The sequence below is a fragment of the Saccopteryx leptura genome, chromosome 6, assembly GCF_036850995.1.
Source record: "Saccopteryx leptura isolate mSacLep1 chromosome 6, mSacLep1_pri_phased_curated, whole genome shotgun sequence".
Taxonomy (NCBI): Eukaryota; Metazoa; Chordata; class Mammalia; order Chiroptera; family Emballonuridae; genus Saccopteryx; species Saccopteryx leptura.
Window position 1 is genome coordinate 48,395,786 of NC_089508.1, and position 16,656 is coordinate 48,412,441.

The 16,656-nt window shown below is 41.3% G+C and overlaps 1 protein-coding gene across 14 annotated transcripts in view; it reads left to right on the forward strand.

The window, feature by feature from the left end:
- The window catches only part of TRIM9 (tripartite motif containing 9), a 113,376-nt gene that overhangs the window by 45,198 nt on the left and 51,522 nt on the right, over positions 1–16,656 (forward strand). For all 14 annotated transcript variants that reach the window (XM_066342197.1, XM_066342201.1, XM_066342204.1 and 11 more), the window contains exon 2: positions 15,482–15,577. In XM_066342197.1, the coding sequence (XP_066198294.1) occupies positions 15,482–15,577 (96 nt within the window). The remainder of the gene's footprint in view (positions 1–15,481; positions 15,578–16,656) is intronic.

The following is a 16,656-nucleotide window of genomic DNA, read 5'->3' on the forward strand; positions in this document are numbered from 1 at the left end:
TGCCCTGGCTGGGAATCAAACCCGGGTCCCCCCCGCACGCCAGGCCGACGCTCTACCGCTGAGCCAACCGGCCAGGGCCAATAATTATTGTATTGTTTTCCATCTGAACGGCTGTAAAATGAAACTGAACTCAGGTCTGACTGCCTGCCATAACAAAAGCCAAACTCAAGAGACAAGTACTGGTGCCAAAGGAAAGAGGCTTAGTAAAGAGCCAGCAGCCTGAGGAGATGGGAGACTCCCATCTCAAAGCCCGCCTTCCCCTCTCAGTGCAGGCAGGGGTTTATAAGGAGGGAGAGGGAAAGCAGAACAAAGAGATCAAGGGGCGGGGGCTGACAAGTTCTCTACGTGCAGACCAGCACAGTCTATTCTGATAAGGGCCTCAAAACTGGCCAAGTGATGGTCTGGTGTGTGTCACTCTGGTTTTACAGTTGAAGTTCAGCAAATCTCCCAAAGCTGGAATGCCTAAAGGTCAGAATCAGGATCTTTTGACGTTAGTTCCTAGAATTCTTAAACGAAAATGATGTTTATCTATAAGTTATATAATTGTCAGAGCCAGCAGACGAAGGTCAAGCTGTGTCAGCCAACTTCTTGTGGTTTGTCCATTCTGTTCTTAGCTGGGACGGGAACTGAAAACTGCTGGTTCCCTGGAACCTTCTGAATACATGCTATTAGCAATTGTTAGTTCTTACCATGGTGCTTACAGTGATGGGGCTGTCAATCTCTTCTGCCATCCGGACTGGTAGTATTGATTACTAAAGCAATACAAATCTATACAGCCAATTACAAAACTATTTTTGCCCCACCCTCTATCAACAGTATTGATGGGATAAAGCCAACTATGTCAATTAATACAATGAATGTAAATAGCCCAATTTCCCTATGATAAAAGAAAAAAACCGTTAGATGGAGTTTAAAACAAATGTAGTTTTAACTGTAGTTTAAAATAAAACATAAGCAAAATTATGCTAGAGAGATAGAAAGACAGAGGAGGGTATATATAATAGTATCAAGTGAAATCAAGTTCAAGACCAAAAGAACTAAGTGAAACATAAAAGGATAAGATCTAATGTTAAAGATAAAATGAATGCACAAAGAAGATATAACAAGGAACAAAGCCACAGATTACACAAAGCAAAGACTCCTAGAAATAAAGGAGAATATAATCAAAGCACAACCCTTGTGAGAAATTTGATCACCTGTTTCTTTTAGAATACTGTAAGTCTAGTAGACAAATAATAAACAAAATTACAGGGTTTCTGAATAACCCAGTTAACAAGTTCAATTATGTTTACAAATGTATTACATACAAAGGTTTATATTATAAATATCATCTTATGTTATCTATTTCCTCTCCTATAAGAAGAGAATATATCTTCTCTTACACCCATTGAATATTTACCAGAAACTATCATACACATGCATCTATCCACAAAGTAATGATTATACAGTAAATTCTAAAGAGCAATTGATGACTTTTCACTTCTTCAACAGACCACCTTAAAATTTCCAGATCATTTTCCAATCTGAGGTCCCTAAGGCTTTCTTGGTAAACAAACACATGTGATGAGGCCAGCCATGTCTACAGATAGTCATCAGAAGAAAATAATTTGTTTAACAAACACTATGGTCTAGTACCTCTTTCAAGTGCTTTGAAAATAATACCAACGAGAACTTACACCTTAACTACAAAGAAAAGATCAATAAGAAGTTTTTTTTTAAAAAAAACACCACCTGGTAATTTTAAAATGCAGATTTAAAAAATGAGATTCAATTTCTTACTTATCAGATTACAAAAACAAATATAAATTACATTTGGAGTAAGTTATACAGGCAAGTATTATTCTCATCACCCTGAGCAAGAGTATAAATTTAATAGCCACCCAGAGGGACCTTTCGATAACAAGATTTTTAAAACTCTAAATTTTGAAAGGTTGTTGATCAAGCAATTTTACTTCTGGAAATGGGAATAATCAAGGATGTGTTCAGTTATTTACTACATGAATTTTATTTCAGCTCTTTGCAACAAGATGGGAACAAATTAAATATCCTAAAATAAGAGATGAGTTAAATGAATTATGATGTGCCTACACAGGGGTTCCCCTACAGCTTAGCAATTAATAGAATATATTCTGGCCACAGACTTCCTGGATTTGAATCTCTGCTCTGCTTTCTAACAGCTTTATGAATTTGGACCACTTAACCTCCCATGCCTTAATTCTATCATTATAAAAAAAAACTGAATAATAATAGTACCCACCTTTGCTGGGTTGTTTTGTGGGAAAAGATGAGTTAATATGTGTAAAACATTCCAAGCAGTGCCTACCACTTAGCAAATTTCATCAGTGTTATATAGCTACTATAAATGGAGTAATCGTATATTTAAGAGATGAAAAAATATGTATAGGTTGCAGGTTCAATCCTGGTCAGGGCACATACAAGAAGCAACCAATGAATGTATATATATATATATAAGTAGAGCAATGAATTAATGTTTCTCTCTCTCTCTTTCCTTTTTTCTCCTTTTCCTTTTCTCTTTCTCTTTCCTCTCTAAAATCAATAAATAAGTTTATAAAAAATTTTAAGGAAGGAGTGGATTTTAAGAGAGCAATGGGCATATGACATGATCTCAATTGTGTTCATTTACATTATATAAAGACATATATATCTGCCTATAAATGTATACAAGATTTCACAAGATAAACATAAAGCATTCATTATCTATAAATGACTTAAATAATGTGTCTCTGGACATATTGATGGGGTTTTTTTAAGTCTTTTTATTTTTCAATTTTTCTTAAATAAGCATATTCTGCTTTTGAAATAAGGGGTAAAAAGTTGCTTCTTAAAACAAACAGAAAGTCTTTCTCCCACCAGTTATTTAATTCTCATCACTGGAAATTTGAGGGGATGAGGAAGAAATCATTTCTGGATAGCAAACAGTCTGACAGCTGTCGGAGGCAGGGAGTGGCAAGGCTGGGTGAAAACGTGAATGGATTAAGCAGAAAGAACAAAAACTCATAGACAACAGCATGGTGATCACCAGCGTGGAAAGAGTAAGGAAAGGGTAGATACAGGAGGGACAAATGCTGATGGAAGGAGACTTGACTTGGGGTGGTGAACACACAATACAATATACAGATGATATATTATAAAATTATATACCTGAAACCTATATAATTTTATTAACCAATATCACCCCAATAAATTAAAGAAAGAGAGAGAGAAAGAGAAAGGAAGAAAGAAAGAGAAAGAGAGAGAGAGAGAGAAGGAGAGGGAGGGAGAGAAGGAGGAAGGAAGGAAGGAAGGAAGGAAGGAAGGAAGGAAGGAAGGAAGGAAGGAAGGAAGGAAGGAAGGAAGGGAGGAGGGAGGGAGGGAGGGAGGGAGGGAGGGAGGGAGGGAGGGAGGGAGGGAGGGAGGGAGGAAACTCCTGTCAAGTTTTCATTTGAGCTATTGTATAACCAGTACATAAATAAGAAGAAACAAAAAAAGTCATTTTTGCTTTAGCCTTTAACATTTGAGTCTCCAAAAGAGTATAGTAAAAACATTTCTATAGGAAAATAGTTCAGTGATTTTTTACTTTATCACATATACATATTTCTTTTTTTTTTTTTTTTAGATTTTATTTATTCATTTTATTAGAGAGAGGGGGGACAGAGAGAGGAAAGAGATAGAGAGAACAGGGGGAGGAGCAGGAAGCATCAACTCCCATATGTGCCTTGACCAGGAAAGCCCAGGGTTTTGAACCGGCGACCCCAGCATTCCAGGTCGACACTTTATCCACTGCGCCACCACAGGTCAGGCCCACATATACATATTTCTAAGAGCATGTTTTTATTCAGTTTGTGACAGAGTTTCTATCTGGGGCACTTAATTACTATAGAGAACTGAAAATTTATAGATCTCCAGTCTGTTTTTCTTTTTCACACCATTCACCGGTGGTAGTGAACAAAGCAGAACGCTACAGCACCTGGAAGAACACAGTGGAGCATGAATTGTGTATGTGAAGGGGTACAGCCAGAAGGGTCCATAGAGTAAACAACCTTCCGGAAAGGGAGCCAGAGCCCGCTGGTTGGCCTAGAATTCTCCGGAGGAAAGGCAGCATTTGCACAAAGGAGATCTATCCTATAGTACCTCTCCGGGATGTGAAATCCAATATTTACACAAAGGCTTAGCCCAGGGAAGGCATATTTTTTATCCTTGGCTGTAAATACTTAGTAACTGCCTAACAACAGACATATCATGGTTTAGAATATCCACAGAAAGGCATGCTCCCTGACAGAGCCTTGGGCACGGTGGTGTTGACCTTACAGCCTGTGTGCCTCCCGCTTTATTAAAGTTTCATGCCTTCAATCACAATTGCTGCATGAATTCTTTTACAGCCTCCAGCACTCTAAAAAAAAGCCACAGAGACATGGCAAATCAATTTTTTCTTAAGAAACTGTGATCATTGGGGGAAGCTAGTTTTTTCATTTTGGGTTTGTTTCTTTTTTTATTTATTTGTTTTGCTATGCTGTAAGGCAAAAGGTGGCTCTTTTATCTTACTGCTGAAAAAAACCTGCCCTGTTGATTTGCATTTCCAGTTTCAGAGCTTCCTATCTAAGGCAGAGAAACATCTTCAGTTTGATGAACTTTAAAAGCTGTCAGAGTATCTCTGGAAATTAAACTGTGGCAGATCTTGCTAGTAAAGCAGATATTTCACATTTTGCTCTGAGAGGTGGAGAAGTTACATTTCTGTTGTGGGTTGGAATATTCAAGTCTTCTTCTGCTTCATTAAAAATCCTATAGGAGAGTACTTTTAAATGGACATACTCAGCTCAAAAGAGGGGTTTGTTTCAGGGCAGTGATGATTCCTTGAGGGAAGGGATTGTGTTTACTTTCTTTATATCATGATTTTCTTAGCATGAAGCACTGTGCCCGGCCCATGGTGAAACTCCATGAATAGTGATTAAATTAATAAATCATGATGGGAAAAATTATAATTATTATCTATATTAGTTTTACATCATAACAACCCCCAAAATCTCAGTGGCTTGTAAAATGAAGGTTTATTTCTTGTTCCTATGAGTTTCATAGGTGGTAATGTAAAAGTTCTGTTCTACATGCCTTCCCTCTGAGGGCTGCAGACAGGGTGGGGCATGCCCAGTGCACTGCTGGCCTGGCTCATACCAGCTCACAGCACAGAAGAATTGATGGTGTCCATCTCTTCCCAACTTTATGTTCCACGATGTCATTTCGGTGACCTAAAATGAACTTTGTATTTACACCATGATAATTGGCAAGCACTTTAAATCAGTATTTTTGTTTTTTGAGAGCCAGTTTACCAACACACTACCAGATTCATGTGACAAAGAAGAAAAGCAAAGGAGCTGGCAGAAAATCACAAGGCCTCTTTAGGCCAAAGCAGATCACATGGGGGAGGATGACAATGGGCCAGGGACACATGTTCCATTTACAGGAGGCCCTGCCAGTCATGTGGCAAAAATGGGGATGGAGGCAAAACATTGTGAACAATACTACAATCTACCCCACTGTCTGAGTAACTGTAATTGACCAAACTCCAAATTGGGATATGCGGTATGACAGGCTTTTCTAATAATATATATGTATATTTTTAACATAATTTTTATTATAAAAAATAATACTACTTATTAAATAAATGTTTATATATGCCAGGTGTTGTATAGAAGAACTTTCTACCCATGATTTCATGTAACCCTTACCTCAGTCCTATAATATAGGTACTGTTATTATCCCCATGTTTCAGATGAGGAAACTAAGCCCAGAAAGTTTAGTATTTTAGGTTGGATTCCAGGACACAGACTCAGTTGCATAGGAATGCTTAGTTGCTGGGTGCTCTCAGTGGATCCACCTGTAAGGAAGTAAGAAGTGAGGAGGCAGAGAGAACAGTGGCCTGCAGTGGCCTCAGCCGGTCCTGCAGGGAATTCTGGAGTTGAGATTGCCCATTAGGGTTCTCAAATTGAGGCAAGGGAAAAAATGCTCAACATCATCAATCATTAGAAAAATGCAAATTAAAACCACAATGAGATATCACCTCACACCAGTCAGAATGGCGCTCATCAACAAAACAACACAGAATAAGTGCTGGCGAGGATGTGGTGAAAAGGGAACCCTCCTGCACTGCTGGTGGGAATGCAGACTGGTGCAGCCTCTATGTATGGACATTCCTCAAAAAATTGAAAATCAAACTGCCTTTTGACCCAGCTATCCCACTTTTAGGAATATACCCCAAGAACACCATAGACCTACTCCAAAAGGAGAAATGAACCCCCATGTTTGTGGCAGCATTGTTCACAATAGCGAAGATCTGGAAACAGCTCAAGTGTCCATCAGAGGACGAGTGAATTAAAAAGCTTTGGCACATATATACTATGGAATACTACTCAGCCATAAGAAATGATGACATTGGATCATTTACAAGAACATGGATGGACCTTGATAACATTATACGGAGTGAAATAAGTAAATCAGAAAAAACTAAGAACTATATGAATCTATACATAGATGGGACATAAAAATGAGACTCAGAGACATGGACAAGAATGTGATGGTAACGGGGGGGTGGGGAGGGGGCGAGGAAGGAGAGAGAGGGGGTGGGGAGAGGGGAGGGGCACAAAGAAAACCAGATAGAAGGTGACAGAAGACAATTTGACTTTGGGTGAGGGGCATACAGCATAATCAAATGTCAAAATAATCTGGAGAAGTTTTCTCTCAACATATGTACCCTGATTTATCAATGTCACTGCATTAAATTTAATAAAAAAAGAAAGCAATCCCCTTCACTATTACAAAAATAAGTAAATAAATGAAGTACTTAGGAATAAATTTAACCAAGTAGGTAGAATACTTGTACTCGGAAAATTATAAGACATTGAAAAAAAACTCAAGAAAGATAGAAACAAGTAGAAGCATATACCGTGTTTGTGGATAGGAAGAATTAACATCTTTAAAATGTTTATACTATCCAAAGCAATCTATCAATTCAGTGCAATTGTTATTGAAGTACCAATGGCACACTTCACAAATCTAGAACAAATATTTCAATAATTTATATGGAACCAAAAAAGAACCTGAATAGCCTCTGCAATCTTGAAAATGAAGAACAAAGAGGAAGGTATCAAACTTCCTGATATGAAGTTATACGACAAGGCCATTGTAATCAAAACAGCTTGGTACTGGCATAAGAACAGGCATACAGATGAATGGAACAGAACAGAGAACCCAGAAATAAACCCATGCCTTTATGGTCAACTGATATTTGACAAAGAAGGCAAGAGTACACAATGGAGTAAAAACAGTCTCTTTAATAAATGGTGTTGGAAAAATTGGACAGGCACATGCAAAAATATAAAACTAGACTACCAATTTACATCATTTACAAAAACAAACTCAAAATGGATAAAAGACTTAAATGTAAATCATGAAACCATAAACATCTTGGAAGAAAACATAGGAGGTCAGCTCTTCAATATCACTCAAAGCAATATTGTTGCTGATATATCTCCATGGGCAAGTGAAATAAAGGACAAAATAAACAAATAGGACTATATCAAACCAAAAAAGTTTTGCACAGCAAAAGACACCATGAACAAAATAAAAAGACAACCCACACAATGGGAGAACATAATTGACAATACATCTGATAAGGGGTTAATAACCAAAATTTATAAAGAAGTTCTAAAACTCAACACCAGGAAGGTAAACAATCCAATTAAAAAATGGCAAAGGAACTGAACAGACACTTCTCCAAAGAGGACATACAGATGGCCAATGAAAAAATGTTCAAAGTCACTAATCATCAGAGAAATGCAAATTAAAACCACAATGATATATCACCTCACACCTGTTAGAATGGCGCTCATTAACAAGTCAACACACAACAAGTGCTGACGAGGATGTGGAGAAAAGGGAACCCTCCTGCACTGCTGGTGGGAATGTAGATTTGTGCAGCCACTGTGGAAAACAGTATGGAGTTTCCTCAAAATATTAAAAATTGAACTGGTTTGTGAACCAGCTATCCCACTTTTAGGAGTATATACTAAGAATCCCAAAACACTATTTCAAAAGAAGATATGCACCCCATGTTTATTGAAGCATTGTTTATAATAGCCAAGATCTGGAAACAGCCCAAGTGGCCATCAGTGGATGAGTGGATTAAAAAGCTGTGGTATATATACACAATGGAATACTATATGGTTGTGAAAAAGAAGGAAATCTTACCTTTTGCAATGGCATGAATGGACCTGGAGATGATTACATAAGTGAAGTAAGCCAGGCAAAAAAAGACAGATATCATATGATCTCACTTGTATGTGGAATCTAATGAACAAAGTGAACTGAGGAATAGAATAGAAGCAGAGGCAGGGTCACAGGGAGCGGAGGGACAGCTGTCAGAGGGAAGGGGGATGAGGGAACAGGATCAGAGAAGGTGAAGGGATTAGCAAAATTATTTTTACATAACACACATACAGATAACAGGACAGCAAATCCAGAGGGAAGGGGGGGAGGGTGTCAGGGAGAGGAAAGTGAAGGGGGTATAATGTCGGGCACATTGTTAGGAGTTGAGGGTGGGCTACTTGAATCCATGTTAACAAAATAAATTTTAAAAATAATTAAAAATATATTAAAAACAATAGACTATGTACTCTGCCTATGAAGTGTATAACCATCAATAAATCTAATACAATAAAAAAAAAATTGAGGCAAGGGGGCCCCAGCAGTCACTCATACTCATGGTATACCCCAGAAGGGGACATAGCCTTGAACAATGCAGTTGCCTGTTGGCAAGAGCGATGTCTAGTGTAATCTATCCATAGTGACATCCCAGCAGCTGGCTAAAGCATGCATGGGCCTTTAAACAGGGATCTGGGCAGAGCACCACACTATCCACTACAGTTAGGTAGTATGTCCATGATCACACAGCTAGTCAAAGGCTAGCATTTACACCTCGGTCCATCTAACCTCAAAGTTTGTCTCTTACCCCCAATGCTATATTGGTCCCATTGCCTTATCTATCTCATTCAATTGCTACCATCTGATGAAATAATGGCATTTTTAGTACATGTTAACAGTTGAAAGATTGACTAGAACAGAATGTTTGGACTTAAATTGTTTTTTAACATTTTAAAAAGGAGGAAATGGCCTTCTGCACAGGCCTTTGGGGTGAATGGGTGTGTGCTTGTGCATGCAGGGCTAGCCCCAAGGAGTGGGAAAGGGCCTTATAGTAACAGGGTTAGATTAAAAATACATACTGTCTTCCTTCTTTCCATCCTCCACACAACTTACAGGGTCAGGTTCACAATAAAATGGGTGAGGTTGTTTCAGATGTGAGAGATGTGCCAGTTAAGGCAGGGGAACTTGGATCTGCTAGTAATATGCTTCCTGACACATCCTTAAAGCTGACCTGGGCCTGTTGCAGGGACTGCCCACTGCCCAGGCATTGCCCCAGCCCTCCGTAAGTCAGAGCCGGTGTGCCAAAGATAAACAAACCCGGACCTGGTAAAGTGGCAAGGACAGATTCTAATCAGTGATATACTTTTGCAATAGGGAAGACTCTAGCATTAGCTATCTCAACTTTAATTTGTACAGAGGTGACTGGGCTTTTTAAAGAGAGAATGATGGAGGAGGGAGGTGGGTGGGAAGGAACTCAGTTGAATCAGTGAGTGAAAAATTACAAAAAGGGGGGAGGAGGAGTTGGCTCCTGTGACACCCATCTGGGTTTGCTCCTCGAGGTTAGGCTCCTACCCTCCCACAGACTGGGAGACGGGGCCCTATCTTTAGGTAATGCTTGGAACAAACAGCAAATTCTTTGGGCAGCCTTGAGTTTTCTCAGACAGGCACTTTGGGGAGGGGGCAGTGTCCTCCTAGGGATGTTGCCTTGAGCTGTTAGAAACTGTTAGTATTTTGTTCAAATCTTTATAGGCCAAAGTTGAGGCCTAATTGAGAACACAGCTCAGAGGAGTCTGGCTAGAGTTTGGCCACAGAGAGAATCACTGTCGCAGCAAGTGAGAAATAAACAGCAGTTTGGCGGACAAAATCCCTCCCCACCAGCCTCCTCTGATACTCCTCTTAGCCAAAGCCAGGAGCCTACCTTACTAATCAGAAATCCTATACACACACATTCACATACTCTCTCACACCCTTACACACCCTATGCTTACATTCACCTGCACACTTAAACACATACAACCACAGACAGTGCCAGCCACTCTCACACACACGGGCTCTCGCCCCAGACTGTGTGTTTCAGTCCCCACGCTCAGCTACTCAGTTGGCAGACCACAGCCTGTTCACTGCCCTGGCCCTGCTGCTGGGCTTGCAGACAGGGTGGCACCTCCAGGCAGATCAGCCTCCAAGGCTTCCCTCCCCCGTAACTACAGTGAGCGGGGACTCCGGTTGATCCAGAAACCCCCACCACCAGAGAAACCAGAAGAGAGATCCCTTTGTGGGGGGCAGAAGGGGTGCAGGCAGGAGGAATAGAAGTTTTAGCTAGAAGGAGAATCGGGGTGCTGGGCAGCTCAGCTGGAGGCTTCCTCCGCTTGACGCTTCCCTTGGTGAATTGCCACTTGTTTACCTCACTCCACATTCAGCCTGGTTTCTGCCAAGGTCTCGAGTCAGTAGGTGACAAAGCCAGCATTGGACCCAATCCAAAGCGTCTTGCCCTCTCCCATGAGACCTCTCTCTGTGACAGGGATGCTTTTCAAATTCACCAAAATCTTTACGCAGGAAAAAGAAAGTTGAACATTTCATAGGTTAACTAGCCAAGGCCCTGGCCGGTTTGCTCAGTGGTAAAGCGTCGGCCTGGCGTGCAGGAGTCCCGGGTTCGATTCCCAGCCAGGGCACACAGGAGAAGCGCCCATCTGCTTCTCCACCCCTCCCCCTCTCCTTCCTCTCTGTCTCTCTCTTCCCCTCCCGCAGCCAAAGCTACATTGGAGCAGAGTTGGCCCAGGCACTGAGGATGGCTCCATGGCCTCTGACTCAGGTGCTAGAATGACTCTGGTTGCAACAGAGCAACGCCCAGATGGGCAGAGCATCGCCCCCTGGTGGGCATGCCAGGTGGATCCCGGTCGGGCACATGCGGGAGTCTGTCTGACTGCCTCCCCGTTTCCAACTTCAGAAAAAATACAAAAACAAACAAACAAAGAAAAAAAACTAGCCATGCTACAGTTTACATACTGTCTGGTAGTTGAGCATCATTAAATTCCCTCATAATCACTCATGATCCCTTACCACCTCATCTTCTTTGGCTCTACTACAGGCTCTTACCATGGGCCTCTTTGTTCCTTCCTGCTCGGCTGAGGGATGGGTTTGCTTCTTTGGGAGGGAGAAGCACAGAGCACGACTTTGGAATCAGACGAGGGTTTGAGTTGCGGCTGTTCCATATGTGAGTGGTCAAACTGAAATCAGGTGTATCCTCCCTGAGCCTCTGCAAAATGGCAGGAAGGTGATTGGGACTGAACTGGGAACATAGTAAAAGCACCCATCAAGTTCCTGGCATAGAATACATGGCCAATATATTGTAACTGTTAGAATTTCTTGCTTTTGCTTTTCTTAAATTATATAATGCCAGTAGGTAGTGAGACTCAAAAATCAATATCTCTTCAAGAAACAATCATTATTCAAGAAAAATTGCATGACTTGTCACTTTGCTTCTGCGTTTCGTATCGACCTGGGTGCCTGGGAAGGAGGTGGAGCGGGCCACGGTCCCGAGTGGCTTGCATTGCCACAGAGCTCCTCTGGGAAGGCAGCCAGGTTGTGTTTGTAACTTCAGATCCCAGTAGGCCAGGATGCTTCCTTTCATTTGTCTCCATGCCATAATCGTAGTAAATTAGGGAGGGAGGGATTGGAGAGGATGACACATGACTAACGTTCATGGCAGGAAAAGGAAAGGAGACCTTGCCTTCTTTCTGGGCATGCTCAGCAGCTGGGCTGGGTGTATGCACAGGCAAATAAGGACTTGGTCGGGATGCAGAGACTTGCACTACCCATTTGCTGAGCCTAAACAATAGGTTTTGAAACATCCTCCATATGCACTCCCAGGTTGAGCTCCCAATATTCTGTAACATTCTGTCATTTGAGCAGCAAGGGGAGCCAGTTCAGATGGAAACTAGAGGGGGAAATCAGGAGAGGAGGGAAGGAGGTGGAGTTCTTTGTTTTCTCCCCAAGCTCCAGACAACGTGCCATTGCTCTGGGAGATCTTGGTTATTCAGAGCATGCTCTGAGCACTTGACTGGAAATTTGTCAGTGTTTCTTCTACATCATTTTTCACTCTCATTCGCTTTCTGATAATGACACCTTTTCAGTACGTTGGAAAACAGATGTCCAAGAAATAAGAATGTCATCGCTAAGATATTATAAACAGCTTCCAACAGCATATGCAGCCAAAGATGCCATAATGAACACACACACTAAATATTTACACCGTCAGTATGCTGGTATAAATTTGCAGGGCTGCTCTATGGTCTTGAATACAGAACATCTTTGTTAGCACAGAGTAGGAATTTAAAGGCTTCTGGGAAACAAAATCAATCAATAATAAAGTTCTTCTGCATCAGATGTGGTTTATAAATGTGATCAAAAGACAATCCTATAAAAACAACACACATGTAAATCCTTACAATCAGAGTGTTTTCTAGTGATAAACGGCTTCCAGGATTTTTCATTGTCTCCTGCTCAATTTCTGCAAGTTAGCAAAGCTTCAGAGATCTTTTATCTTATAATACAGCTGTTTATCGAATACCAGAACAGTCATTTGCCAGGCAGAAGCCATCCTTAGGACTGAACATAGAGACAGAGAGAGGAAATCTGCAGCTAAATAGATTTTTACAGTTCACTTATTGCTGTGCCATATAAAATCCTGAGCGGATGAGGCCAGCATTCTTTGTCAACTACAGCGTAATTGTTTTCTAAGTATTATATACAGCAGCACCTGGTCAACAATTCTTTAGAGAGGTGAGGTTTGACTTACACTGTACTGATCATTAATTGCAAAGCTGGAATACAAGAAAACAGGTAGCTTCAGTTCTGTGCAGCTGAATGAATTTGGCTTCCTATACTCCGGCCTCCATACTAAGACATAGTTTATAATATAAATAAAAGGGGGAAGAAAACCGCCAGCCTGCTTTTGCTCATTCAGAAAGAAGGACTATGAGTTTTAAAGTGACAGTGAACAAATTCTCCTTTAGAAGAAAATGTCTTTCATTTCCTTGCTTGTTTTTCCAAACGAGACAGACCCTCCTTTCTCCCTTCATCTCCTGGACTCCTGGAAAAAATTTTTGAGGAGAAAACCTTTACCCCAAATTATAGTGTAGCCAGGACCTAGTAATAAAAAACTGAGTAGCCCTTTCAGCAAATGTAGGCTCATTTTATACTTTTTCTCACTCAGTTGTGTTGTTGGTCCTTCCCAAAGTCTGAGTACATAAATCAAGGCACAAGTAAGTGATAAAGGATATTCTCCTAAAGAAATCTTCCCTTCAAAGGCCCCCTGACGATCAGCAGGTATTTGTGAACAGGAAGGAAGAAGGTAAATAACAGTTAATAACAGCCAACATTTTTTTTAATTAGGGAGCTTAGATGATTTTTTATTATTATTATTCATTTTAGAAAGGACAGAGAGAGAGAGAGAAGGGGGAGGAGCAGGAAACATCAACTCCCATATGTGCCTTGACCAGGCAAGCCCAGGGTTTCGAACCGGCGACCTCAGCATTTCCAGGTCGACACTTTATCCACTGCGCCACCACAGGTCAGGCCAGCCAACATTTATTAACACGCACCAATCACCAGCATGATTCTGGGTTTTAGGTATTGCATATCATGCAATGCCCACAACACCTGAGAGTATCAGTATTTTTCTCATTTCATGGGTAAAGTAAAAGTATGGGTAAAAGTTTGAATGGCCAGTAACCAGCAGCATTTAAATTCAGAATAGCTCCCTTAACCACTACCCTTAACTAATAGAAACTTTCACATTAAGGAATGCGCTAAACCCTCAACAATAACCCAACTGCAAAGTATTATTATTATTTCCAGTTTTGTCCTCTGGAATAATTCAGCCAGAAATGAACTTCTTCAAGGCCACTCTTAGCAAAAAGCAGAGCCAGAATTTAAACCTTCCCAAAGACTTTGTTCTTTCTACTAACCCACGTTGCTTCCACCAAGCGTTTGGCATGCATAAGCTCAGAGATTTGATGCCCAACTTTGTATTTAATAAAACAAATATAAAAGGAAAACATGCATAGGACCAAGAGATATAATTTTAAGATTCTGCCTTTTTTACTGAAAGGGAAGAGTAGGTGAGGCATTGTGTTGAAGAGGAGGAGAGTGGACTTTAGTTTCCAAAGAAGGCATGAGGGAAAGGGAGTTGGTCTATAGTTTATAGGAGGGATGGAAGGATACGCCCAAGCTGCTCGGTGATGGAGTTTTCTATCAAGTGTAATGGTAATGGCTGCAAGTAATGGAAAGGTCCAGTACAGGGACTTAACTAGGAGTTAGTTTTCATGAGAAGCCTGGTGGTAGGAGATGTCAAGTGTTGGTTTGGCTGCCCAAAGATGCCATTAGAACTTAGTCTGCTTCTCGTTCCACCCCTGCTCCCTTATCATGTTTACCTCCTCCTCTTCAGAATCACAAGGCATTTGCCATTAAGTCAGGAACAAAAGGGAAGAAGAATGCACCTGCCACACTGGGACCGTGTTAGCAGAAAAGCAGAGACTTTCTCAGACTCCACCGGCTCCCCACTGATTTCCACTTGGGTCTCACCCATCAGTAACGTGTCCTGTGGCTACCAGCAGACAGGGAGGCTGAGAAAGCAAGTGCTTCCCTGGACATGACATGTACCCCCACCCCCCACTGCAGAACTACATCCCTATACGGATGGGGCCCTGTGGGAAATCACAAAGACAGTAGGGGAAGACCAGGGAGCGGCAGGGCTGGACTTGGGAGAGGGAGGATGTTAATGAGGAAGAATGTTGCGGTGCCCTTTGTATCTACTTTTCTATTTAAATGGCCCCAGGGCATCACACTTGTGATGCTTCCTTCCTTCCCTCATCCTGTTCTCAATTCTCTTCATTTTCTGCCCCAACCTCAGACCAGTAGCCCTTTGGGCTAAATAATGTTGATAATTATCAGATCACCTGACTCTATTTTTTAAATTCTTGCAAATAATAAGTATTAAATAAACTATTGCTGAATTCATTACTTAATGAGATGAGGAAACTACATCTGATGAGGGCCTTTGACTGCTATGGCCAAAGTTGTCACTGCTTCAGAGGAGAAACTACTGAGGAGCCTGCAGAAGGCACCTGGAGGCCCTTGTTATCTAATCCACATGTGCAAATGTCCCCTAAGTGGCCGGACTCAGACAAGAGGAATCTGAGGACTCTTGGGTCTCAGGTCAACACAAGCCCGTGTGATCTTGCTGCTACTTTGTGTGATCATAGCTCCATGGTTTTCTTCTTCATCTTTGCAGAGCCAGCTCTCCCAGGCGCTGAACGGGCTGTCGGACAGGGCCAAAGAAGCCAAGGAGTTTCTGGTGCAGCTCCGAAACATGGTCCAGCAGATCCAGGTACCAGAGCCCCTGGGACAGACAGCAAACCCCCATGAGCTGAGATGTCACTATGTGGTGGGGGAGTTTGTCTATTTCTTTTCTTTTATTCTTATGTATTGTAGAGGAAATCCTATTTCTTTTCTTCTGCTTTGTCTCTTCTAATACACACAAACACACATACAGACCAACTTCAAGCATATCCCTATTTAAGGTGGTTATGCTTGCTAACGAGCTAGAATGAGCCCAATCTTCCAAGTGGCTCCTGTGTTCCACACAGAGGTCCTAATTCTCCTCTGCTCTGTATTGAGAAAGAGGTCGATTTTTTGTGTGTGAATTTAGAGTCATTGTCGTTGAGTTTTTTAAACTCTGTAGGTTCCCGTGCCTGACCTGTGGTGGCGCAGTGGATAAAGCATCATCGACCTGGAACGCTGAGGTTACTGGTTCAAAACCCTGGGCTTGCCTGGTCAGGGCACATGTGGGAGTTGATGCTTCCTGCTCCTCCCTTCTCTCTCTCTTTCTCTCTCTCTCTCTCCTGTCTAAAATGAATAAATAAATAAAATCTTTTTTTTTTAAACTCTATAGTTTCCCCAAGCACCTTGCAATGATTATATCTTATCTGATGGTAACAAACAAGCTACACTTTTTTTTTTCTTCCTTCCTTCCCTTTTTTTCTTCCTTTTTCCTTCCTTCCTGCCCCATAGTAAGGCTTCTCTTCTACTTAGATACTTAAGTATTTTTCAACCATAATCTCCTGGTGGTTATATTCTCAGATTGCTTAATCTGAACACAATTATCAACAGATCAGCCAGTATTTGGAAGTTGGTGAATTCTTCCCTGTAGCTAAAGGGGAGAGGCCATAATTCGCATGAGATGCTGAAGAGACTTTCTGCACTATTTACCATTCTTATGTTTTGAGATTTGCCTCACAGAGGTAACCTGAGCTCTGGCCTCCAGTAAATTGTCTTTCTGAGCAAAGAATTAACCCACATTAAGACAGAAATGGCTTTTTCAATGTAAGCCAGCCTTCCAAAGCATGTCACTGATTTCTTTGCCTATTTTTGGCATATATGCCTATGTTCAAACTTCTGATTCCCTAA